The sequence below is a fragment of the Copadichromis virginalis genome, linkage group LG12 (assembly GCF_057382275.1).
Source record: "Copadichromis virginalis isolate Kocher_CV1m ecotype Utaka linkage group LG12, C_Virginalis_male_GT1.1, whole genome shotgun sequence".
Taxonomy (NCBI): domain Eukaryota; kingdom Metazoa; phylum Chordata; class Actinopteri; order Cichliformes; family Cichlidae; genus Copadichromis; species Copadichromis virginalis.
In genome coordinates this window covers 4,997,709-5,022,857 of record NC_140629.1, presented here as the reverse complement: position 1 = coordinate 5,022,857, position 25,149 = coordinate 4,997,709, and the positions used below count along the sequence as shown (strand labels likewise).

General features: G+C 41.3%; 2 protein-coding genes across 3 annotated transcripts; one reads left to right on the top strand and one right to left on the bottom strand.

Annotated features, from left to right (window-relative positions):
• The first annotated feature begins 401 nt into the window (after positions 1 to 401).
• rnf181 (ring finger protein 181) lies at positions 402 to 2,690 on the top strand. Its single transcript, XM_085474445.1, has 6 exons — positions 402 to 485; positions 1,180 to 1,281; positions 1,365 to 1,501; positions 1,633 to 1,748; positions 1,847 to 1,921; positions 2,018 to 2,690. Exons 1-6 carry the CDS (start codon positions 457 to 459, stop codon positions 2,075 to 2,077), a joined length of 519 nt encoding a protein of 172 aa, XP_085330571.1. The 5' UTR covers positions 402 to 456; the 3' UTR covers positions 2,078 to 2,690.
• A 2,780-nt stretch (positions 2,691 to 5,470) lies between these two features.
• LOC146696337 (transmembrane protein 150A-like) lies at positions 5,471 to 16,274 on the bottom strand. Of its 2 annotated transcripts, none has more exons than XM_085474442.1 (8): positions 16,184 to 16,274; positions 14,300 to 14,570; positions 14,092 to 14,139; positions 13,876 to 13,962; positions 13,019 to 13,086; positions 11,435 to 11,562; positions 10,345 to 10,522; positions 5,471 to 7,283 (listed from the first exon to the last, which is right to left on the bottom strand). In XM_085474442.1, exons 2-8 carry the CDS (start codon positions 14,362 to 14,364, stop codon positions 6,985 to 6,987), a joined length of 873 nt encoding a protein of 290 aa, XP_085330568.1. In that variant the 5' UTR covers positions 14,365 to 14,570; positions 16,184 to 16,274; the 3' UTR covers positions 5,471 to 6,984. The 2 variants fall into 2 exon arrangements, with proteins under 2 accessions (XP_085330568.1, XP_085330569.1); XM_085474443.1 differs by lacking the exon at positions 16,184 to 16,274 and adding an exon at positions 15,742 to 16,125.
• Between the last annotated feature and the right edge of the window lie 8,875 nt (positions 16,275 to 25,149).

Genomic DNA, 25,149 nt, shown 5'->3' with positions numbered 1-25,149 from the left:
GTCACAGCTGGGTGATAGGCAGAGTACATCCTGGAGAGGTCACAGAGCTAATGCATAGATTATTCATGCTCACGTTTACGCCTTCAGCAAATATAAAATCACCAATGGGGATCAAGACACGCAGGAACAGAGGATTCAAACCCACAACCTTCACAGCACCCTGCTGTCCCTACTCACTATGATAAGTTAGCCCTTTTTATTTAAGAAATTCTACAGAGTCTAGGCAGAAGGCCCGTATTATTCATAACCTTCAGATAAGAAAAATGATGAATAAATGATTCGTTTTCGTACAGAAACCCTTTGAAAGTTCAGTGTTTGGGAACGTCTTTCACCGGTTGTGGGCGCTAGTGAGACATTTTGCACGCTTACGTAGACAAACAAAACAGAAGACGAGGAAAACCAAACCTCGACTGTGATTGGACGAGGAGTCACGTGGCTATCTTCGTACCCGGAAAGATGACAAATGTTTCTTTGCAAGATTTCAGGTGAGTCGACCAAATTTATCAGGTTTAGAATAGTTTTAAGACAACAAATTCTTTTTGTATCTTATGATTGTACAAAGCTCGTGTAAGGGTTGGTGTTTACGGTAGTTCCGTGTGGAGGCTATTTGTAATGTGGAAGAGCCTTTGAGCCATTGTTGGTCGTTAACGTCGAAGCGGCTGGCTCACTGTTTACACAGTTCGGCTGGAAAACGCTTTTTGCGATGGTCTCAGTTTTATATTTTGAAGTTTTATTTATATCCTTAATACGTGAACAGAATTTGCTAAAGTTGAGCGCTTTTCTCTTTTGTTTTCACGAAATAAAGCAAGTAGCGCAGGTCGATGGTATCTGCGCTGGCTCGTGTTGTTGTTGTTATCTGCCCCCCTCCCCCTCTATTGTGTTCCCAAGAAAAGCCTGTATTGTAAAACATGACTGGACTATCTTTCAGATCCCCATCACACTCTCTTTGAATGTTTATCCAGAACAAAACTGTTACAAAACAACATCAGTCCCTGCCATCAAGGCAGCACATATATCTGCTTTTGCAGTATGATTGGCATAGCTGTGTTTCTCGTACTTTCCTGCACGGTGCTCACTCACCAATCGCATTCCTCAGCTTTTCACTTTCACTGTCTGTTGTAGAGCCAAGCTCTCGTTCAGCACGTCTCATTCATGCCTGATTTCTTTTGTTGTGAACAGGACGTACTGGGCGGAAATGGCATCCTACTTTGATGAACACAACTGCGAGCCCACCGACCCCGAGGAGCAGTACCGCCAGAATGCTCTCCTTGAGATGGCCAGGTGAGGGCTAGCAAACAGAGAGGCTTTATTCTCATGTGTGCAGTGCTCTGACTGACTGTTGGTGCCTGCGTTGGTGTTTACAGGTATTTGATACAGGGCTTGGACTGGATCGATGCACGCTATGCTGGCATGTCAAGCTGGGACCAGAGGCTTCCTCCTCCGGCTGCCAAAACTGCCGTTCAGACCCTCACTGTGATCGTTATAACTGCTGAACAAGCAGGTAGACAGAACCATGAGAATTAACTGCCCTGACATTTAGGTTGATGATCAGCCCATGATCTATGTAAAATCTACGTAAGCGTGCATATCACCTGAGATTTTGATGTGGCTTTTTGTTTTTCGTTCTCACAGGCAGAGGTCTCAAGTGTCCTGTGTGTCTGCTGGAGTTTGAGGAGCAGCAAACGGCTCGAGAAATGCCTTGCAAACACCTTTTCCACTCAGGATGTATACTGCCATGGTTGGACAAGGTAACGCTCCCGTGTTTGTGCTTCTCTTTGAAATAGAAAACACACGAGCGTGACCTCTTACAAATCCTTTTTGCTTCTTTGTCGTCTTTAAACTTTAGACCAACTCCTGTCCGCTCTGCCGACTTGAATTACCCACCGATAATGCAGACTACGAGCAGTTTAAAAAAGACAAGGTGGGTGTGTTTGAGTGTGTCCTAACGTTTAACCGTACATTTATCGTGGCATTAGCTCTATATTGTTGTTTTTTTATTTATTTTTCTGATCTGCAGGAGAGAAGGAAACAGAGCGAGCATCGGCTGGAGGGCCTGCATGGAGCCATGTACACATGACGCTGCAGTGCTGTTGGGCAAGGTTGTGGCACGTTGACATTTTAGTTTAATGAAAGCTTGAGAAGTGCATAAAGCTGCATTCGCACACCATTTCAAACAGAGTGTAGTTTCACGCTCAAGGATGGGGAAACAGTGTGAAATATTTGGCAAAATATCAGCAAATCCTACATAAATTGTAATAATGAAAAAATGCACCACAGTAAAAAAAAACACATCGGGTTATCTGGAATGACTTAATGTCGGGCAATCGGGATGACTGTCGAGGATTAATGTAAACAGGCTCCTGTTCTCCCCACTCTGTTGACGTGGTGTGAATGCAGTGGAAGCAACAAGGTCATTAAACATTTAAAATGCTCTTTTTCTCACTAGCTAGGACCATTATACTTCCACATCCTGTTGCCAGCAGAGCGCTCTCAGACACAGCAGCTGCTTTTTCCTTTCCTTTAAAAAAAACAAACAAAAAAACAACTTTGTAGGCTATAAATGGACAAAATCTGTTCGTCTGTATTTGTTCAACGACCATGAAGTTATGATTTGTAATTTATGATTTTAAGATCTGTCTGCTGCTGTTCTTACTTCTTCATAAAAATAAAAATTGAAAAAATTGATTTTATTTTGTTTGTTTTTTTTAATCAAAAGCTTAATTTTAAAAGAATCGCCAACAAGCTTAGCGGACGTCAAATTCTGGGTTGCCCATTGTTCACTGATAAATGCCTGCACCTTTCAAACTCCATGTTCGCAGTAGAGAACGGGCTTTTTTGTACATTTGCGGTCTCAGCAGATTTTTCTGTCTGTTCCTCATGCTGAGTAATTTGATCTGTAATTGGGAAGATTTGTGGAGTTCCCCTTCAGCTGGTCCCATGATGTTTTGATTTTAGAAAAAACACTGGCTGTCCTGTAGCCTATCTGGAGCGAATATTAATAACACAATCTGCACAGAATTGGTTTTAATGCTCCTGAATCATATGACAATCTTCAAACTGCGTCCACGTCACAGTGATAATCTGGGAAACATTTAAACAGGCTTTTTCTTTTCTTTTTTAACCAATTATGAAGCTATTTGTGTCAGCTGCTCTGTCCAAAGTTGTTTCTATTTATGCTTGCAAATAAGTAGCTGGCCCTTTTTTAAAAACGTTAGAACGTATAGAACACTAACCATAGTTAGAGGATGCTGTTATTATCTAACAAGTACGGCGTGCTATGATTAGGAAGCCATGTTGGTCTTTGTTTTAAAGTTTTAAATTGTGAGGTCGGTGTATGTACAAGTATTTCCTGTGAGCCAAAAGCTCAGACTGCTCTAAACACCATCTCAGACAAAAGGATCAGTGAACTCATGGAGTGCTGAGAAGTTCATCAGCTGTCCATATGTCCCTCCACTATTAGCAAGTACACAGTGACGTAATGAGTCTTAGACTGGCGGTCAGACTTTAGTGACATGAGATGAATGTGTCGTGGATATGACGGACTTAAAGCTTCTCTAACTTTTCATTGGTTTGTGCATCCAAGCAATGACAAAACTCTTCACTGTCTTTCTGCACTTTATACATTACAGTAACCTGTGAATTATGATGGATCATGAGCCAGCTGAGCTACTACGTCACTGACGTTCTGGTTTTACTCTTGGCTCGGTATGACAAAGAGAACAGATCTCATTACAGTCATCTCGATCACAGCTATGTGAAGACAGAAGCCCCACCCACCTGCTGTCCGAATATCTGTTTGCGAGGGGCAGCCAATCAGAAGACAGTTGCCTTGATGAAAGGCAATCTAAAACTGCTTGTTTCAGATGGTAAATAAAGCTCGTGTCATTATCTCATGAGTCTTGGCTGTATCAAAGCTCATTATGAGATATATAAGGCTTTGAGCTGTAAATCAAGCAAAGCCACTCTATAAAGGCCATTACACACCAAATGTGTTACAACACGATGCATTTTGTGAAAAATTCATCCTTAGGAAAAAAAAAAAAAAAAAAAGTAAAAAATGAGAAGGGAGAGAAATGATTTGAGAGTCAACTGACCAGGAACAGTGTCTGTGTATATTCAGTAACTGTGCACAATTTGGGTTACAAGCTCTTTTGCCAAATGCAAAAAAAAAAAAAAAAAAAAAAAAAAAAAGAAGCAATAACTGCCACAAATTCATTCAGCATTTGGTGTGAACGGCCGCATTAAAGAACAGGCAAGTCCTAAAAATATTCCACCTAACATTTTCCACAGTGTGACGCACCCAAGACCAAAAGTGAAATGAAAATAGAAGCTGATTTGTAGAGTTGAACTAATTTTGCCGTTTATATAATGTTGTAGTTTACACATTCACCCAACAAGAGCCCCGGTCTGATCCCAGGAGGAGATCTGAATTCCTTCGGGGTTGTGTCAGGAAGGCCATCCCACACAGAAGAAATATAATCTTCTAAATCAAAGACACAGCAGCTGAAAGTAACGTTGAGGAAACAAAGGGAAATCTGTGCGTTTAAAATAGTCCATGAAAGCCACGTGCTAATAATTTATCATTTTTATTTCATATTTGAATATAAATCTCTGTCAAATGAAAATACCTAAATGATAGACAAAAATCATACATATTTACAGAATTTATAAAAAAAACAAACAATTTGTGTTGACTTGATTTCAGGGATTTGTCAGACTCCGTGATTACCATTCATTTACATACTCTTCAAATTCAAAAGAAAAACAGGACCAGTAAAGTTTTTCTGTGTTGCTAAAGTTCAAGACGTACAGTTCAGGCGGCTTTTTGTAATACAGTGTTCCTACACAAACAACCCAATGATCTGACTGCTTATTGAAGTGCACATTTGGATAGAAAGAAAAAAAACAAAACAAAAAACAAACTAATGAAATCCACTAATTTAATATTTGGCCTGTGGAAGATGGCATTATGGTATAGATGCTGTAACAGAATAATCCCAACCCCAATGTGAGGACTCAAACAAGCTGCCATTGGGAGTCAAACTGCATGACTCAGTAACAGTATGGCGAAACAGGTTACAGGTGAACACATGAGAAGAAAGAAAAAAAAAAAAAAAAGAAGTACAAGATGTAATGCTAAAACGGAAAAGACACAAAAAAATTAACTCAACCTGGAGTAGATTTTAGTCTTTTTGGCAAGTTTTGCAGGACAAACAGGATTGACAAAACAGACACATGATTGTGCATCCTGTGTAACTGCATCCACTGTGCCGTTACACAGGATGCTGACACTTTTTAGGACAGACACTTGCAGACAGAGTCGCACACTGCCCACTCGCCATCACATTAAATACCTCAAACGCTGCCAGATGGAAAATGTTTCACAACTGTATTCTGTACCAGAAGCTTTCACCTTCTAGTAACATCCAACTGACAAAAAATAAAAATAAAAAAAAATAAAAAAATAAGAGAGGTAGGTGACCTTTTTTAAAAAAAAAAAAAAAAAAAAAAAAAAAAAATATTGCTGGCATCCAGTGTTTCAGACAGTTTAAAATGACTCAACACTATGCAGAGGGCAGAATACTGTGCATCTGTGAAACACACCTCACTCACTCCAACATAAAGAAATGTAACCTAAACAGGCGGCATTAGCCAGCTGCAGTTTGACCAGTGGTGATGTGTGGCAGTCTGGTGTTGAGCTACTACAAAGATAACAACTTAAGAGAAATTGGCAACACAATTTAAAACAAAAACGCATCACATAAAGCACTTTGACACCAGTCTACAGCCTGTATCATATGTACCTCTCCTGTGAATAAATCACACTACCTCGGGCTTCACATCACTTCTTACTGAAACAAAACGCTGGTCTATGAACTCAAATAAGGCTTCCAAGGGTCCAGCTTGGAATCAATGTGCGAACAAGAACCCTCAAACGCCAAAGTCGATTCTTGTTTTATCATAAAATGGGCTTTAAATATCTGTCAGAAGCAAAGAGAGGGTTTGCGTTAAACTCATTATCACATGACTGATGGCAGTTATTGCGTGGACATCGGTGAAATAAAGGGTGACATGAAATGTTAGCATTTCAAAGAAACTGTCAACACATTTATGGAACGACATACAGGAGATGACGATTATCAGCTAAGGGTGATTGATTCATTTCCATGCTGCTGTCACACGAGGGACGCAGGCCCAACATACACATTTACACGTTGTTTTTTTTAATTATTTAAAAACTACCTTCACCATCTGCATTCAAATTATCTGTGCAACCAAACCAAAGGCAGGTGCGATAATTAATTTATGCCTGATTGATTAAAAAAAAAAGCTTGTGCGCTCTCAAACTGTAAAACATAACTATTCATTTCTCAGACATTCAGTGGTTCCTACCTACTACACAAACTCAGAAATCAAACATGAAATGCTCTTCTGTTAAAAGAAAAAGACAGAAAGAAAGAAAAGCGTGCCATGCAGAGAAGCAAAAGGCCGAAGCAGGTCGGCCACGCAAGGTTTTGTGTAGGAGTCTGGGGAGAAGGAGAAAACCATCAAGAGATCAGCTATGCAGAGTAAAAAATAAAATAAACGTCTTGATGCATCCTCAATCATCCAGGAAAGTAAATCTCCAAAAGTTGATTCTGTTCATCTGGACTTTGCTACGGCCAGATGAACAGAATCAACTTTTGGAGAAAGTAAAATAAAAAATAAAAACTTCTCTCCCAGTCAGGCAACACCCTACCTAATGCAGAAGTGCCCAGATCAACAGCCTCCGAGGAACATTCATGGCTCCAAACTTTCAACAACACTACAGGAAACAACTGCAGCAGGTCACGCCAACAGTGGAGATTTAAAAACAAAAACAGGTTGAGGATATCCAAACGCCTCCTCTTCCTCCACGTGCTGCCTCTGTCAGCTTGGCTTCCTGTGGGAGCCCGTGAAGCACCTCTGCGGTGATGTTTCAGACCTTTCGGCTGGGCTGCACAGCTACAACATGGCTGTGCTCTCTGGGGTACAGTTGAGATGTGTCGATGTGCTGCTTCCCCCAGGGGACTTGAGGCCTTTGGTTGCCCCTCCTAATGTTGAGCCCTGGCCCCTGGAACCCATGATCACCCCTGAGCCGTGGTGGCTCTGCTGCAAGCCTGCCATCATGGTCTCACTGGTGACTGTGCCAAACTCATAGGTGAAGGTCCCGTAGAAAACCAGGATGTCCACCGTGAAGACCCACTCGCAGATGGCTGCGGCGTGCTGCAGGGTAAAGCTCTCGTGAATGAAGAAGATGCCGCCTTGGAGGACAAGTTAAGGATGACAAACGGCTCTTGTAGAGAGAACAGAGCATTTATCCTCACTGAAGCAGACAGAACATTCAAATCTCTACCAAACAGATGGACTTAAAGTATTAAATGATTGGTGTCTTCATTTTTTCTTCACCCACAGTAGGCTTACTTATAATGACCAATGTTCCCTCCAATATTTCATGTATCTGAGTGAACACACAAACTCCCTGAGCGTCCCTTGGACCACTGTGAGCAACAGCACACGTGTGCACTGTGGTCACGCCAGCATCGAATCAAAGTTACATGGTTTATTAAAATAATCAAATTACAGCATTTACACTTATGTTAGACAACTTTATTTAACTGCTTTAACAATGAAATTTAAAAAAAAAAAAAAAAATCTTGTTCATGACCTGTGTAGGATGTTAACACTATTGGAAGTAAAAATAACTTTAACTCCAATTTTGAAAACAACAAAAAAATTTTTAAATAAAACTCTTGAGTTGTATTATGAGTATGAGTCTGTGGTCTGGGAGAGAGTCTGTAACTCTGTCTGCAAAATACAGCATATAAAGACCAATGATGGGCAATTAATTATATAGTTACTTCTTCAAAAAAGTAACTGAGTTATGCAAACATTTTTTTGCAGCTGTTTACCTAAAAATGTAGCCAAGGCGTTTTTTTTTTTTTTTTAAATAAACATTTTTAACTATTTACAGAACAATCAGCTGTTCTGCATCAAATTTGATGCCACACAAATTATTTGTGCCGCTGCAAAAAATAATTTCTGTCCACTATGAGATAAAGGAGAACAACAGCCTGATACCTGCAGGCCTGACAACAGGAGATGTATCACTGCTGTAACACCTGTAACATTCAGCAGTCGCCTCATTGTTCTGACACACAACAAAACTATTGACTACACTCACACTAACTACACACTAACTACACACTAACTACACACTAACTACACCTAAACTTCGCAAATCTCTCACATCTCAAAACACGCCGTCACCCCTAAAACTTCCCCCCTTCCTAAACAACTAAATGCTATGTTGCTATATCGTTTTTTGATTGGTCGACACGGTACATTTTTCCACCAATAGGAAAGGGTGGGTTTTTTTTGGTGTTTTTGCTCACAGGCTTTTGAGCGTTTTCCTTATAAAACGCAGTTTTTACCGTTTCTTCCCACAGTAAATATAAACAACGACAGTATTCAGGAAGAAAAACAAACATTGCATCTATTTTTATCATAACTCTGGTTTTACACAGAGTTAAAAACTGGTATAAAGTCCACACTTTTTCCGTCAATTGTTCCGTCTGTCCTGCTCCAATGGTTGTGCACGTTGTCATTAACGTGGCTTCACTCCACATCAGCCACGCCGCTTTGCTAGCTAAAACACCGGTGTCGGCACATAAGGACGCTGTCATAGCCTGTCAGCCACGTTGATTAGCTGCGTGTATACGAATGTGAATCACATTATTGGCTGGACTATGGGATAAGGTGGCATCTTCTAATCCAGTCGTTCCCTTTTTTTTTTTTTGCCAGGCCCCCCCTTTGTTTTACAAGAAAAATATTCGCCCCCCCCTCCCGGCGCGCGCACATGCACGTGCAAACACATCCTTTAACCACACACCCATATTTTGCTCCATTGCAGTTTATTTCACATCTCAAACATTTAGTAAACAATTAACTAAATACAAGTAATCTGCAATAAATTACAGGTAGTAAGAAAATAAACTCTTTCACGCTACGTCCGCACCTACACGGGTATTTTGCAAACGCAGCTGTTTCTATGTGTTTGGACCTTTCGTCCACATGTAAACGGCGTTTCGAATCACCGAAAACAGATTTTTTTTTTTAAACTAATTTTTTGCGTTTAGTGCGGACGAGGAATACAGAGTTGGTCAGGCAACGTCAAAGGTATGAGCCTTTTTCACGTTGCGCTGTGCGCCATGTTATTGTTTACATGAGATGAATTGCAGAATGGCAGATAGTCAGATTAACAGTATTTTGTCTCTATCTGCAGGTTTACACGCTTACATACACACATGCAGTTAATGTCCCTCTGTTTACAAAGGCAGAGGCGTCACGGTGTAATTATTTTTCGTGTAGTTGTTTTTTTCCTGTGTAATAATGTTCAACATTGCTATCAATACATTTTTCAAAAAATGCCTCTCTGTGCAAAATGGGTTTAAAAACATAAACAACTGGGATACTGTTTGTCCGTGATTTGGAGAGCCCAGCGCTGCTCCCAATGAAGGGAAAACCTACCTCGGCACTTGTGCAGGTGAAGCCAAAGGGCAGATTTGCTTCACCATATTTTCTAGTCTTTGGCTTTGAATGAAGTTGGTTTGGAAACATATTCAGCGATGCTTCATCTCCTGATTTGCATTTGTGTGGGCGCCCCGTCAAAAACCTGTCCATTATGCTAGCAGTGTCCAAGCGGGTTTTTTTTGTTTTGTTTTTTCCTTTTCATACCGCGCCCCCCCTGCAATGGCTCTGCGCCCCCATACTTTGGGAAGGTCTGTTCTAAACCCATACGGGAGCAGCCGGTCACTTACTGACTAAACAATTCTGTTTTGCAGTGTCAAAGTTTTAATTTTAATTCAGGTTAGATTTTTTTTTTCTGTGCGCAGAGACCGTGCCAGCAGTGCGCACACGTGCAGCTTAGAGGATTGATGAGGACGGAGCTGAACGGTTCTAATTTCTGTTGCCAATCAGCCAATGAGTAGGCAGGTAGGCAGTTTGACATCAAAGGCTATTTTTCTTATTTAGTTCATAGATTGTTCCTGTCCCAGGTGAGGTGGCGAGAAAAGCAGGTTACACCCTGCTCAGGTCACCACGAGGTCCAACTGGAGCAAGAGCATCCATGGAGCACACAAAGGCCTCGTCTAAGTTTGAACCCAGGACGGTCTTACTGTAAGGCACAGAGCCACCATGCCTTTAAATGACAAAATCATCAGTGTGGCTTTAAAGGAACTGAAAAAAAGCTTATAAGAGCTGAAACCACATTCATACGTTTATCTGCATAATAACAAGGATCTCACTCCAGTAAGGAAAGGATACTGAAGACGAGGGAGATCATGGCTCCCAGTGCCAGAGCCACTCGGAAATGAGCCATCCAGTAGTCGAGGGCCGTGACAGCCAGACGGTAGGTCAACACACACTGCAGGCACACAAACAGCAGCCCTGCTGGAAAGGCCACACCCGCTCCCACATAGTGAAGAGATTTGGCATGATCAACCTGTCAGATGGAAACAATGTCAGAAGAGCCGTTTGAACTGTGACATCCACGAGGTCTTCACTTATTGTGATCAGCATCACTATAAAATGAAAATAAAAATAGAATGCAATGATTTGCAAGTCTCATAAGCTCATTTTATTCACAACACTGAAACATCAAATGTTTAAACTGAGAAAATGTATCATTTTAGAAATTAAGGTCATTTTAAATTTGATGGCAGCAACATGTGAGTAAACACATAGCCGTCTTCTCTGGCTAAAGATGATATAAAATTGACCCTGGTAACAAAAAATGCTCTGTGGTCAGACAAACTGACGACAATCCAGCTTATCAGCAGCACTCAGTTCAAAAGTCTGCATCTAGATTGTATTGAGGCACATCAGTGCCTGTGAAATAAACAGCTTGTACAAACAGAAAGATCCCATCAATACTGAATGATATGTACACTGGTTTTAGAGAAACTTATCCTCCCATTCAGGCGATGGCTTTTGTTTTGTTTATTTTAAAAGAGAAGGCCATGCAAATTTGAGCGGAGACTGTTAAACCACCGACTGCAGCCATTTTTACATGAGAACAGAAGAATGTAGGTGCTGAACTGGCCTGCTTGCAGTCCAGACCCTTCAACTAAAAAACATCCGACGGATCATGAAACAGAAGAAAAATCTATTTCAGACAAGAATGAGAGAATACTGCTGTTCAAGTTCAGCAGCTGCTCTCCTCGGTTCTCAGATATTTACAGACTATCGTGGAAAAACACGAGGGCGCTTTTGTGCGCCACATTCAAATGAGCAAATATGGGGTTTTTTCTTAAAAGTGGTACATTTTCTCATTTTAAACATTAGATGGGTTTCTATTGTGAATAAAAACAGGTTTATGATATCTGCCAATCATTATATTCCTTTCTTTACTTACCTGAAAGTTGCCCACCATGACAAGACCAATGGCATTGGTGCAGCCAGACACCAGAGCGCTGGTGTTGACCCAGCATCTGTGGCTGTGTTCGATCACTTGGGCGTAGCGCAAAAAGCACACCATCACAACTGTTGGAAACAAATTTAACAAGTATTAATGATCTATAATCTTTTTGATTTGAAATTGGAACGAAGCGGTCTTAGTATGAAAAGTATGCTTTTGTTTTCCTAATTTTTTAGAATAAACTTGAACGCCTGAGATTTGGACACTCGCTGTTCTGCATCATGAGAAAGGCAGCTGGGAAGTAGCTTCACGCATTCTTCCAAAGGTTAGACTATGTGATTCATGTAACTGCTGCCCTAGACAGGATGCTGGCTTTCAAATACTGACATCTCTGCTTGCATAAGGGTCAATTTTCTCAGCAGGCTTAAAAACCCAGGTTGCAAGTCAGTAAAACAGAGCCCAACATCACAAGCTACCAACAGGAAGGAATTGGAGGGTCTAAAACGGCTTCTGGTCTACTGAGGAATTGCAGAAATGCATTATTTACTAAAAATGCAAGGAAACAAAATAAAACCATGACAGCTGGAATATAAAGGAAAGACATATGAGAAGTAAAGGTGACGTGAATAATGAAGTAGAGCTGCAGGAGAGAAGCAATCAAGCAGCTGTGGGAAAACTGGGACAGAAGTGAGTGGTGATAAAACAAGAGAGGGGGAGGAGAAGGAATGGAGGAAAGCCACAGAAGGTGAATGAAGGGGAAGGGACAGAGGGGGAAGGAAAGCTGTATTCATTATTGATTAGAGAGCACAGGCTATTTCCAGCCCCTGCATAACTCTTGTGGCTAACGTCTGTGCCTGTGGGAAACTGTGGAGAATTAATAAAATATACAGAGTGGACTGTGGAGACAGTGTTGAGATGAAAGGTGTCTACTGCCTAATTTTGTTTAACAAACAGAAGCCAACAGGCTTTTCACTCAAGTGTTGGTAATGAATATAAAGACAGATTAGAGATTTAACCAGTCCACCTTTTATTCCTTATGAAATGACCCCACACCTTTCTTCTGTGTGTCATTTAAGATGCTCTTAAATGTTTTAAGACACTAAAGACTAAAAAAATAAAATAAAAAAAATACACCAAGTCATACTTTGGTAATCAATTACAGAGGGTATCATTCTTGCTAGTCGAATAAGTTTGATGTTCTTACAGATGATTATCTCAGTTTAACATTAAGACTTGAAACAGAAAGTAGCTTAAAATGATTATGTAATCATTACAACAACAAAAAAAGGAAGTGTTAAAATGTCAACTGGTAGTTTTACAGGAAGTAAAACTTGGGTACAGTCGCTTCCTGGTGTCTTCAATTGGTGATACATTGGCTAACACTAGTACATAAACACTAAAACCCTGTCGTTGGGTGTTGCTAAAACTTAACATAACAATAGAACATAAAACATAATGAGGAACAGATTTTCCCCATTGTTTACAGACTACATGTCACACTCAGCCAACTCACTGCAAGCTACATCGACATCTATTCACACTGTAAAGATATGCATGCATACTGTGTTTAGTTAGGCTTACCCATGAAGGCTCCAACATTGCCTATCAGGCTGAACAGACAGCTTTCAGGAGGGTAGGAGCCACATTTACTGTGAAGACAAGATATAGACAGTATTTACAAAGACACACACACACACAACAAAAATTACATAAATTATTCTAATTTCTGAAACGCCAAAGATGGCAGCTGTCCTGCCTCTACCCTTAAAGAGCAAATCAACAATGTAATGAACTGAAAAACATGAGTTAATCATGTTGTTGCAGTGTCACATACTGAGATTCAAAACTAAACCGTTCTCAAACCACTCGATATACTAAAAACATGGAAAAGTGTACTTATTGTTTTTTGTTAACTGCATCCATTTGTTCAATGATCTGGTGTGAGAAGGAGGAAACACTGTCTTAAGCAGTTATTTATAAGACTAGCCATGGCCCCTTCCCCATTCATTTAGATAGGATCTTTAAGATAAATGCCCAAATAACTTCCCTGAGGTGATGACAAGATGGCTGCTGAATAGTGAGACTTACTTTAAAAGGACTACGCATGTATTTTACCTGACACTGTTTAACAGTATGCTTCTGCCAAGGGAAGCTTCTCTAATAAATTCAAGTATGACACCAAATGTCGGCTTACACGGCCTGAAACTTAGATGAGAAATCATCTAAACGTACGGACTGCAAAAACTTGTTTGGAGTGATTAGTTTTTACAAGAGCGCTATTGTACTCACCTGTGGTAAGTGGCGTATTTGCAAATTAAACAAATGCAATTTATGCAAAACGATGACATAACAAGATGATAATTCATGCTTCGAGGCCTTTGCTAACACAAAATAGCTTTTGTACTCTGAAACAAAGACATTAAGTGTAGCAAAGGGACCTGATGAGGGGGATGTCCTGGATGGTGCAGCATGACTTCGGGAAGCCTGGCCGGGGCAGCTCTTCTATGCATGTTACATTGTAAGACCTGTAGGAGTGACACAAAAAGCTCTGTTTATTCCCTGCTCATAGCTATGGAGTTAGCTCTGGTTTATTTTTGTAACCCATTAGATATTTTAGCCCATTTCATCACCTTCATAGAAGAAAAATCACATACCAGTTCTCCACAGGACACACATGGTGATTCATCACAGCCATGGCATACCTGTAGAGTAAAAAACCCACCATAATTTAAAGAAAGAAACAAATCCCCAATGACAAAAGCCCATTTGCTCCGTCCTTTCCCACAAACCCTTCAATTAATCGACCCATCATGTAACACATTTAAATGTGACAGCATACAAGACCCAGGCACTGTGACTCACACTATCCATATTCCTGTGATGGAGAAGGCAGACAAGCTGACAGGTAGTACAATCCAGGCAGTCATTGGGCTGGCAGTGAGCAACCTTTGTCCCAAGCATGGGGTGAGAGGGCGACTTTGGGCTGGAGCGGCAACGGATCAGGTTGGGGGTGGGTGGGGTGTGGGGGCACTAACACACAGGGAGACACACGGGGGAAAGGGGGGCATGAGAGGGCAAAAGGGGGAATGGCACAGCTCTTCTGCTCCACACGTTCCTGCAAACAGCAGCAACCCTAAAGAAGGTGAGGAGTAGAAGGACAATTTTATTAAACAGATGAAGCATTCAGATAGATTTTTTACAGACACATCTTCAGTGTTATATCATCTGGAAAAATCTTGCCTTGGCATGCATATCACAGAAAAAAAAAAAGCTCAGTTCCCTCACATGCTCTGTTAATGGTTGCATTTTAAGACATAAATGCAAGCGGCCAACTGTTAAGCACATACACACTGTGCTTGTGTGGCACGAGGGACAAAATAAGCAGTGACTGTGCGTACTCTTATAGTAACTTGAAGGTCCCCAGCATGCTGATAAGAAAGAAAAAAAAAGACAAAACAAAACAAACAAAACAAAGGAGGATGGCCAGCCTATCAAACTCTTTTAGGGACTCTTAGATTCTTGATGAACCTCAGCGCAAAATAAAGTTTACATGCAAGACTGTTCCATTTACAGTAAACAAAACACACATTCAGCAATAAAACCTCACTGCATTCACTAAATATCTTCCGTAAGACTGCCCTATGTCACCATTACCAATGTCCATTTGTAACGGCATCTGTTCCCCACATGACGCAAAAACTGACTGCACCTCTAGAAAAGAAATGAGCAGCAACATGAAGCTGTTAAACTGTCTGGGAAAGGTGTACCCTTTTGAGAATGTAGACTTGGTCAAGGTCAGCTGTGTGGTGGAGGAAAGCATGCCCCAACACAGATGTGTATCACTTTACACAGGGTACAGTTACAAGTGTGCCCTTAGCTCAGAGGGACTATACAGTGGCATTAGATGGAGTAGAAGCTCTTGTACCCAAAGAAGGGTTGAACCCACAAATGAAGCAGTGTTAAAATTATTGTTCTTTTTCTACTATGTAATGTAACAACAACAACAACAATAATAAAACTTCCCACAGTGACTACACCCTACCATTTGCAATTACAAAACTCTACAACTTAAAAAAATAAATTAAAAAAAAATCCCAAATCACTCATTTAGGTTTCCTATCTTTTAGCATTTGCCAAACACAACTTGCCTGTTTGTTTGACGAGACCAATTGGCTTCACAACATACATACTTACTCATACAAGTAATTTTAATTATGAAAAACTACTAAAAGTTAGCATTTATAAATGTAACATCGTAAAATATGCTGTAATGAAGAGGATGACTGGCCTTTTATTATTCTTACCTCGCCTCTACGGAGAAGGACTTTAGCATACTGAACAGAACCGTCTATGTAAAGGAAATGCCCCCCTTACCGCCCGCAGCCACTCACAGCAAATATTCGCCACTGTACTTATAAAAGGCAAAATACAACCGTGACAGTATTTTTTTTTGCGAACAGCCAACAACACTAACTTTTCCACTGTCTACTCCGGCCAACCAAAGGCAGTAAGATCCCGGAGCACGGCAGCCTTCTTTGCGAACCGCGGAAATCCAACCGTTAGCCTCGCTAGCTTCAGCCTAGCTAGCTATTTAGCTCGCACTTTACCAGTTCGTTTGACTTGACACCTGCACGCATCTCGGTTTCCGCTAACCCCAGCGATAAGCTCCGAAACAAGAAAAAATTAAAGACTGAGAACATCTGTGGTAACTGGACAGCTATAGTGCAAAAATTAGTTTACACCTACCTTCCACCTGCTATGCCCACCACAGACCTCAACAACCTTGGTTTCCCTTTAAAAAAACAGCGTTTTCTTAGCAAACGAGGTAATTGCTTAAATAAGTTCCGGTTGGGCGTTTCAAAATAATATATAGTGGCCGTTGCTGTTAGAGTTTCCTTAAGAATAAATAAATTATCAAATAATTTAGTTTATCTTTATAACAATAACTATTTCATTGGTAATAAAATACAGAAGATGCTCTGCACCGCTAAGAAAAAAAAATATATATATATAAATCACCACCTCCGTTTAATGCACATCTCCTCAGTTTGCCAATCAAGCCCGGAAGTCACACCTTTGGGGCCAGCCGACAGAAACCTTTTTACATGTAAGCCGATTTTGCATAAAAATATTAATTAGACCTTCAGTCTTCATTTTTTTTGTCTGCATATTGGAAATAAAACACTTTTATTTTCTTACAATCATATAATCTTTTATTCTAGTGTAACTAACTTGACAGAGCTCACAGTGCTGTCAGGCCCCACTGTGCGACCCCGCTGTAGTTTTTGGTGAGGTGGTTAAGTAACAAACGTGATTTGAATGTGTTCAGAAACGTAAGCTGATCAAAATTTATGTGTGCTTTGTTTCTAAAATAATATTGACTCATTGTAGTTTCTTCTTCTTCTCTTTTTCAAAGTTTCTACCACAAGAACTCATCTCTAACAAGTGATGGATTTGGCCATAGGGGAAAAGGGAATACCATAAATGATGAGTTGCCAGCCTGATACAGAACAAGCTGAAACTTAAGCACATAAATGGTGTTCAACCTACATGTCAGGACAGCCCTCCAATAATCAGTCAACAACCCTGGCAATATAAGAGCAGTGTAATTCACTTGTGTGTCTCAGCAGCGAAAGCACACGTGTAATTAATAAGTAGAATTAGCTCTGACAAGCTGTCTCAAGAAGATGGAAGTAGTATTTTGAGGAGCTGATGAATGAAGAAAATTCATCAGAGGACAGATGGAGAAAAATGAGTGAATCAGGAAGTTTCACACATGTCAAGACAAAGCAGTTGGTCCACACGACATATCTGTGGAGATAGTGAGATGCCCAGGAGTGAGGGCAGTGGACTTTTTACCTCAGTCTTGGAGAGTGAGAGGATGCCTGAGGAATGCACAAGTTAACCATTATTTTCCTGTGATTGCATTTGAGTATCACTGATAATCTAATCTATTCCTAATCGGTATCTACTCAGTATTTTTTACTGACGAACACAGAAAAGTGGTGTTACTAATAACATTACTGATGACTTGATTCTGTCACACACAAGCAATCAGATCTCAAAGTCGAAGCGCCATTAATTTGATTATTCTGTTTCCTATTGTGATGTGTTAAATTGTCTCTGAAAATGATGTATTGTTGGGAATCATTGCAATAATTCTTTCAAGGCTTCAAACCAGAAAATAAAAATATCTGAAATATCTCCAAAGCTACTTCATGAATACTAGAGGTAAAATAACCTGTGCACAGCAGAAGCGGGAGAAGCCAGTCATCTAAATGTAAAAAATAAAAATTCTTAGTAAAAAGCAACATTTAGCAGAGCACTCTGCCCCCTTCCCCCATACTACACAATGTAAAACAGATAAATAAATATTTTGATGGGGTTTTGTTGTTGTTCCGTTTTGTTTTCTTTTTTATTTGAGGCAGCAACAAAATCTAACTCTTTTTAACAAACTGGAATATGAACATGTGTACAATTCACACATGCAAGTGAGAAAATAAGATTAGGTTGTTGTACCTCACTGTACCTAAAAAAAAATATTGACACCAAAACTGACACTGCGAAAAAGGTATACCATAAAGTATAATCTGCTGTGGAGTTTGCAGATTGCAAAGTTGTTCACTTTGAAATTATGTAATAACACCTTCAAAGGTCAAACGCCAGCATTTACTGTGGCTGAACAATCTGTGTTTGAATTTAAATAACAAGGAATGTATATGACCGGAGGCTTTAAAAAAGCTACAGGGCAGATTAAAACCTGCATTCTTGCTCTGCTAAACAGCTTTAAAGGGACTAAATATGATCTTGTGGACATTTGTGATTGACAACAAAGCATAGGCTTTGGGGTGTGGGGGGTCATATTAATCCCCAGATTTGCAAGTAAAAAGTTGTTTTGTTTTAGCATCTTGTATCATGAACTGGATCAATAGGGAGATTCAGCTGTAAATGAAAAGTACAAAGAAGTATGACCGATTATGTTTGCTAGCTATGTTTGTCACTATGTTGGACAACTTTAATTTAAATTCTTTCCATTTAAATCCTTTTGGATCTTTCTCACATTTATTCTGAAATATTAAATTCTATGACAATCCATCATTTTTAATCACCACATTGTAAGTTAGAAATTTCAGCAATACTGTAAAAGAGGACTCACTATGGCCACACGTGATATTTACAGGAAAGACATTTGGATTTATTCAGCAGACAGTTGCATAAATGGTTTTGTGATAAAATCACTGAAAGATATATATATATATCAGAATCAGAATCAGAAAGGGTTTTATTGCCAAATGTTGAGCAGGTTTACAACATTAGGAAATTGCTGCGGTGCTTCAGTGCAAACATACTGTCATAAATTACGCTTAAATAGACATGAAAATAAAAATGAGAATAAGAATTAAAAGTGCTAAGTAGATAGATAGATATATACATGATATATACATGAATGCAGGTGGTGATCAGTGCCAAACATGGAATGATGCAGTGAACACAGCGTAGGGTCATGTGTTAGTGGTGGGAACAGTCATACGGTTATTGTTCATGAGTCCAACAGCAGAGGGGAAGAAACTGTTCTTATGGCGAGAGGTTCTGGTGCGAATGGACCGGAGCCTCCTGCCTGAGGGGAGCAGGTCAAACAGACTGTGTCCAGGGTGAGAAGGGTCAGCTGAGATCCGAGCTGCACGCCCCAGTGTCCTGGTGGTGTACAGGTCCTGCAGAGATGGGAGTCTGCAGCCAATCACCTTCTCAGCAGAGCGCACAACACGCTGCAGTCTCTGTTTGTTCCTGATAGTGGCTCCAGCGTACCACACGGTGATGGAGGAGGTGAGGATGGACTCGATGATTGCAGTGTAGAATTGCATCATCGTCCGTGTTGGCAGGTTGAATTTCTTCAGCTGCCTCAGGAAGTACATCCTCTGCTGGGCTTTCTTAATGACGGAGGTGATGGTGGGCTCCCACTTCAGGTCCTGGGTGATGGTGGTACCCAGGAAGCGGAATGAGTCCACAGAGGTGATTCAATTCAATTCAATTTTATTTATATAGCGCCAAATCACAACATAAGTTGCCTCAAGGCGCTTCATAGATACAGAGAAAAACCCAACAATCATATGACCCCCTATGAGCAAGCACTTTGGCGACAGTGGGAAGGAAAAACTCCCTTTTAACAGGAAGAAACCTCCGGCAGAACCAGGCTCAGGGAGGGGCGGCCATCTGCTGCGACCGGTTGGGGTGAGAGAAGGAAGACAGGATAAAAGACATGCTGTGGAAGAGAGACAGAGGTTAATAACAGATATGATTCAATGCAGAGAGGTCTGTTAACACATAGTGAGTGAGAAAGGTGACTGGAAAGGAAAAACTCAATGCATCATGGGAATCCCCCGGCAGCCTACGTCTATTGCAGCATAACTAAGGGAGGATTCAGGGTCACCTGGTCCAGCCCTAACTATATGCTTTAGCAAAAAGGAAAGTTTTAAGCCTAATCTTAAAAGTAGAGATAGTGTCTGTCTCCCGAATCCAAACTGGAAGCTGGTTCCACAGAAGAGGGGCCTGAAAACTGAAGGCTCTGCCTCCCATTCTACTTTTAAATACTCTAGGAACAACAAGTAGGCCTGCAGAGCGAGAGCGAAGTGCTCTAATAGGGTGATATGGTACTACAAGGTCATTAAGATAAGATGGGGCCTGATTATTTAAGACCTTGTATGTGAGGAGCAGGATTTTGAATTCAATTCTGGGCGATCGTGGCTCAAGAGTTGGGCGTTCGCCTTGTAATCAGAAGGTTGCTGGTTCGAGCCCCGGCTTGGACAGTCTTGGTCGTTGTGTCCTTGGGCAAGACACTTCACCCGTTGCCTACTGGTGGTGGTCAGAGGGCCCGGTGGCGCCAGTGTCCGGCAGCCTCGCCTCTGTCAGTGCGCCCCAGGGTGGCTGTGGCTACAATGTAGCTGCCATCACCTGTGTGTGAATGTATGTGTGAATGGGTGGATGACTGGATATGTAAAGCGCTTTCGGGTCCTTAGGGACTAGTAAAGCACTATATAAATACAGGCCATTTACCATTTAACAGGAAGCCAATGAAGGGAAGCCAAAACAGGAGAAATCTGCTCTCTCTTTCTAGTCCCTGTCAGGACTCTTGCTGCAGCATTTTGGATTAGCTGAAGGCTTTTCAGTGCGTTTTTTGGACTTCCTGATAATAATGAATTACAGTAGTCCAGCCTGGAAGTAATAAATGCATGAACTAGTTTTTCAGCGTCACTCTGAGACAGGATATTTCTAATTTTAGAGATGTTGCGCAAATGGAAGAACGCAGTCTTACATATTTGTTTAATATGTGCGTTGAAGGACATGTCCGGGTCAAAAATGACTCCAAGGTTCCTCACAGCGTTACTGGAGGCCAAGGTAATGCCATCCAGAGTAAGAATCTGGTTAGATACTGTTAGGTATTTTAGTACCATGGTAGCATTTACTGGATATTGTTTTATAGTGACATTATGCAGGAAAACTCTGTCATTCAATAAGGCCCCTTTGTTTTAGTTATTTTTCTCTTTGACCCAAGAATTGATGTGTGAGAATCACAGGCTGGTACAAGGTTGAAATACCACAGAGATCACTCCCTCAGCTACATTAGTTTCTTAATCTTTTAGACGCCTGTTGAAGGCCAAATGGTTTGTTTCAGATTTCACTAATGAAAGAACTCTTTGTTTTGTGCCTTGAAAATATGTCGCTGAGATAATCACAATTGTAGCTGAACTAATAAACTACACAAAGGATGCTTCTTCACCCAAGGGCAGGAAGACGCTCCCTTATCTTGGTCTGTACTGGTTTAAACTGATAATCTGCTGTCTCATGAATTTTACCCTCTATATAAACTGTTGTACTTGTGAATAAAGTTGAGTCAATTTGGGAAGACAATCTGAAGCAGTCTCTGTTTTCTTGTTCTCCCAAGCTGCTCCCGAGCTCGTACTAACACGCTGAATGGCATGCTTGAATATTGCTTGAGAATATATTTGACTGTGTTACAGACTAAGGGACATTCTCTGCTGATAGGTGAAGGTACATTCTCTGCTGATAGACGTCCACGCCTCGAAGGAAGTCGATCCACGGATTAGGCCTTGGAAACCGTTTCCTTCAGATACCATATTTCTAAGATTTTCAGGGCCGAGTACAATAACCTCAGTTTTATCTGAATTAAGAAGCAGAAAGTTAGCGGCCATCCAGGTCTTTATGTCTTTAAGACATTCCTGCAGTTTAACTCATTGGTGTGTGTTATCTGGCTCCATGGACAGATAGAGCTGGGTGTCATCAGCATAGCAGTGAAAATGTATGCTATGTCTTCTAATGATGCTGCCTAAGGGAAGCATGTATAATGTAAACAGAATTGGTCCTAGCACTGAACCCTGTGGAACTCCATAATTAACCTCAGTGTGTGAAGAGGACTCTCCATTTACATGCACAAACTGGAGTCTATTAGATAGATATGATACAAACCACTGCAGCGCAGTACCTGTAATACCTACAGCATGTTCTAATCGCTCTAATAGGATATTATGGTTGACAGTATCGAACGCTGCACTGAGGTCTAGCAGGACAAGCACAGAGATGAGTCCACTGTCAGAGGCCATAAGAAGATCATTTGTAACCTTCACTAAAGCTGTTTCTGTGCTGTGATGAGCTCTGAAACCTGACTGAAACTCTTCAAATAAACCATTCCTCTGCAGATGATCTGTTAGCTGTTTGACAACTACTCTTTCAAGGATTTTTGATATGAAAGGAAGGTTGGAGATTGGCCTATAATTAGCTAAGACTGCTGGGTCTAGAGATGCTTTTTGAGTAAAGGTTTAACTACAGCTAGCTTGAAGGCCTGTGGTACATAGCCGATTATTAGAGATAGGTTGATCATATTTAAGATTGAAGAATTAATTAATGGCAGGACTTCTTTGAGCAGTTTTGTAGGAATGGGGTCTAAAAGACACGTTGATGGTTTGGAGGAAGTAATTATTGAAGTTAACTGGGGGTGATGGGGGTGTCAGTCAGGATGATGGGGGGGAGTGGAGCTGTGTGCTTCCTGAAGTCCACAATAATCTCCACTGTCTTCTGGGCATTCAGCACCAGGTTGTTGTGGCTGCACCAGGACACCAGACGTTCAACCTCCCTCCTGTAGGCAGACTCATCCCCGTCCGAGATGAGTCCAATAACGGTGGTGTCATCTGCAAACTTGATTAGCTTGACAGACTGGTGGGTGGAGGTGCAGCAGTTAGTATACAGGGAGAAGAGCAGAGGAGAAAGAACACAGCCCTGAGGGGAGCCGGTGCTGATGGTCCGGGAGTGACTCGGTCTGTAGGTAGGTAATGTTTGTCACCATGTCAGAGTAAAGGTCATAGTAAAAATTAACCACATTATTTCCTCCTTAAAAGGCAAGAGCTGCCTCTCATTTCTTTATGTTTTGCTGGGAAAATGAGAAAGAGGTGCAGGGATTTATTGAAACATGCAAACACACATCAAAATACAGCAGATAAGACAAAAACAGTTTGTGGAATTCTAGCAAGCTTGAAAGTCAATAATTGGCATGGCCACCTTTATTCTTCAACACAGCCTGAACTCTCCTGTGAAAGCTTTCTTATAGTTTCTTTAAGTACTCTTTAGGGCTAGTTCTCCAGGCTTCTTAAAGGATATTAGAAATGTTTTTCCTTGGATGTTGGTTGCCTTTTGTTCTCTTCTTTCTCAAGATGATCCTATCACAATGATCTCAGCCTCAAATCACGGCAGAGCTGTGTTTTACAGATTCCTGTTGACACTCACCGTTGTACCTCTCTGCTGAACTGCACTGTACATACTGACAACAATTTGCACCAAGGACATGACTTTCAGATAATGTTAATCAATGCTCAACAAATTATGTGCTATTGCAACAATTTAAAATGAGTTTTCTGTTGAGTTGTCTCGTATGTGTAGACACATTATTGGTTTATCCCTCGAATTGGGTGCCTTTCATATACTTAAGCACACAGCCCCACTCCCGCCATCATCCTGACTGACACCCCCATCACCTCTGTGGACTCATTCCGCTTCCTGGGTACCACCATCACCCAGGACCTGAAGTGGGAGCCCACCATCACCTCCGTCATTAAGAAAGCCCAGCAGAGGATGTACTTCCTGAGGCAGCTGAAGAAATTCAACCTGCCAACACGGACGATGATGCAATTCTACACTGCAATTATCGAGTCCATCCTCACCTCCTCCATCACCGTGTGGTACGCTGGAGCCACTATCAGGGACAAACAGAGACTGCAGCGTGTTGTGCGCTCTGCTGAGAAGGTGATTGGCTGCAGACTCCCATCTCTGCAGGACCTGTACACCTCCAGGACACTGGGGCGTGCAGCTCGGATCTCAGCTGACCCTTCTCACCCTGGACACAGTCTGTTTGACCTGCTCCCCTCAGGCAGGAGGCTCCGGTCCATTCGCACCAGAACCTCTCGCCATAAGAACAGTTTCTTCCCCTCTGCTGTTGGTCACATGAACAATAACCGTATGACTGTTCCCACCACTAACACATGACCCTACGCTGTGTTCACTGCATCATTCCATGTTTGGCACTGATCACCACCTGCACTCGTGTAAATGGTAAATGGCCTGTATTTATATAGCGCTTTACTAGTCCCTAAGGACCCCAAAGCGCTTTACATATCCAGTCATCCACCCATTCACACACTGGTGATGGCAAGCTACATTGTAGCCACAGCCACCCTGGGGCGCACTGACAGAGGCGAGGCTGCCGGACACTGGCGCCACCGGGCCCTCTGACCACCACCAGTAGGCAACGGGTGAAGTGTCTTGCCCAAGGACACAACGACCGAGACTGTCCGAGCCGGGGCTCGAAACGGCAACCTTCTGATTACAAGGCGAACTCCCAACTCTTGAGCCCCTCGTGTATATACCTATCTACTTAGCACTTTTAATTCTTATTCTTATTTTTATTTTCATGTCTATTTAAGCGTAATTTATGACAGTATGTTTGCACTGAAGCGCCGCAGCAATTTCCTAATGTTGTAAACCTGCTCAACATTTGGCAATAAAACCAATTCTGATTCTGATTCTGATTCTTAAATGATTCACAGATGTGAAGTGGCTTAACAAACAACAAAAAACATTGTTCTGAAAATGTATCATATGGAAAATGTTCTTTTCCTTTCTCTTCCACTTGATGTGACCCTACAGTTTGCATCGTCATCCCAGTTTACCCCTTGTTCTAATGACACATTATACTAATAAGGCTATCTTAAGTCTGAAAGTGGTATTTAAGTGTCACTTATTTAATGACTTCAGTCCTTAATTGATTTAACCCTCATGTGGTGGCTGGCAGCAGGAAGGTAAATAAAGGGTTGACATACTTTATGGCTCTTGTAATAAGCCAATAGTCTTGCAGAATGCCGTCATTGGTCAGCAGGACAATAATCTGATATCCAATAAGAGGATTCAATGGCAATCAAAGTCATGTTGGAGACACTTGTTTCTTCTGAGTAGAAATTTTCAGCCTGCTATTTGCTTATGTGAATGTGTCACAGTGTTGCTGCTGATGCTTGTCTGCTGCTTTAACATTAAAACCACATGTTTTAATGTTAAGGGCATGCAACCTTGATTCACTTCACTTCTGAGGAACGCCCCCACCCCCCACCCCCCACCCAGTCAGGAAGTAGGCTAATGCTTAAAACCTTTATCCT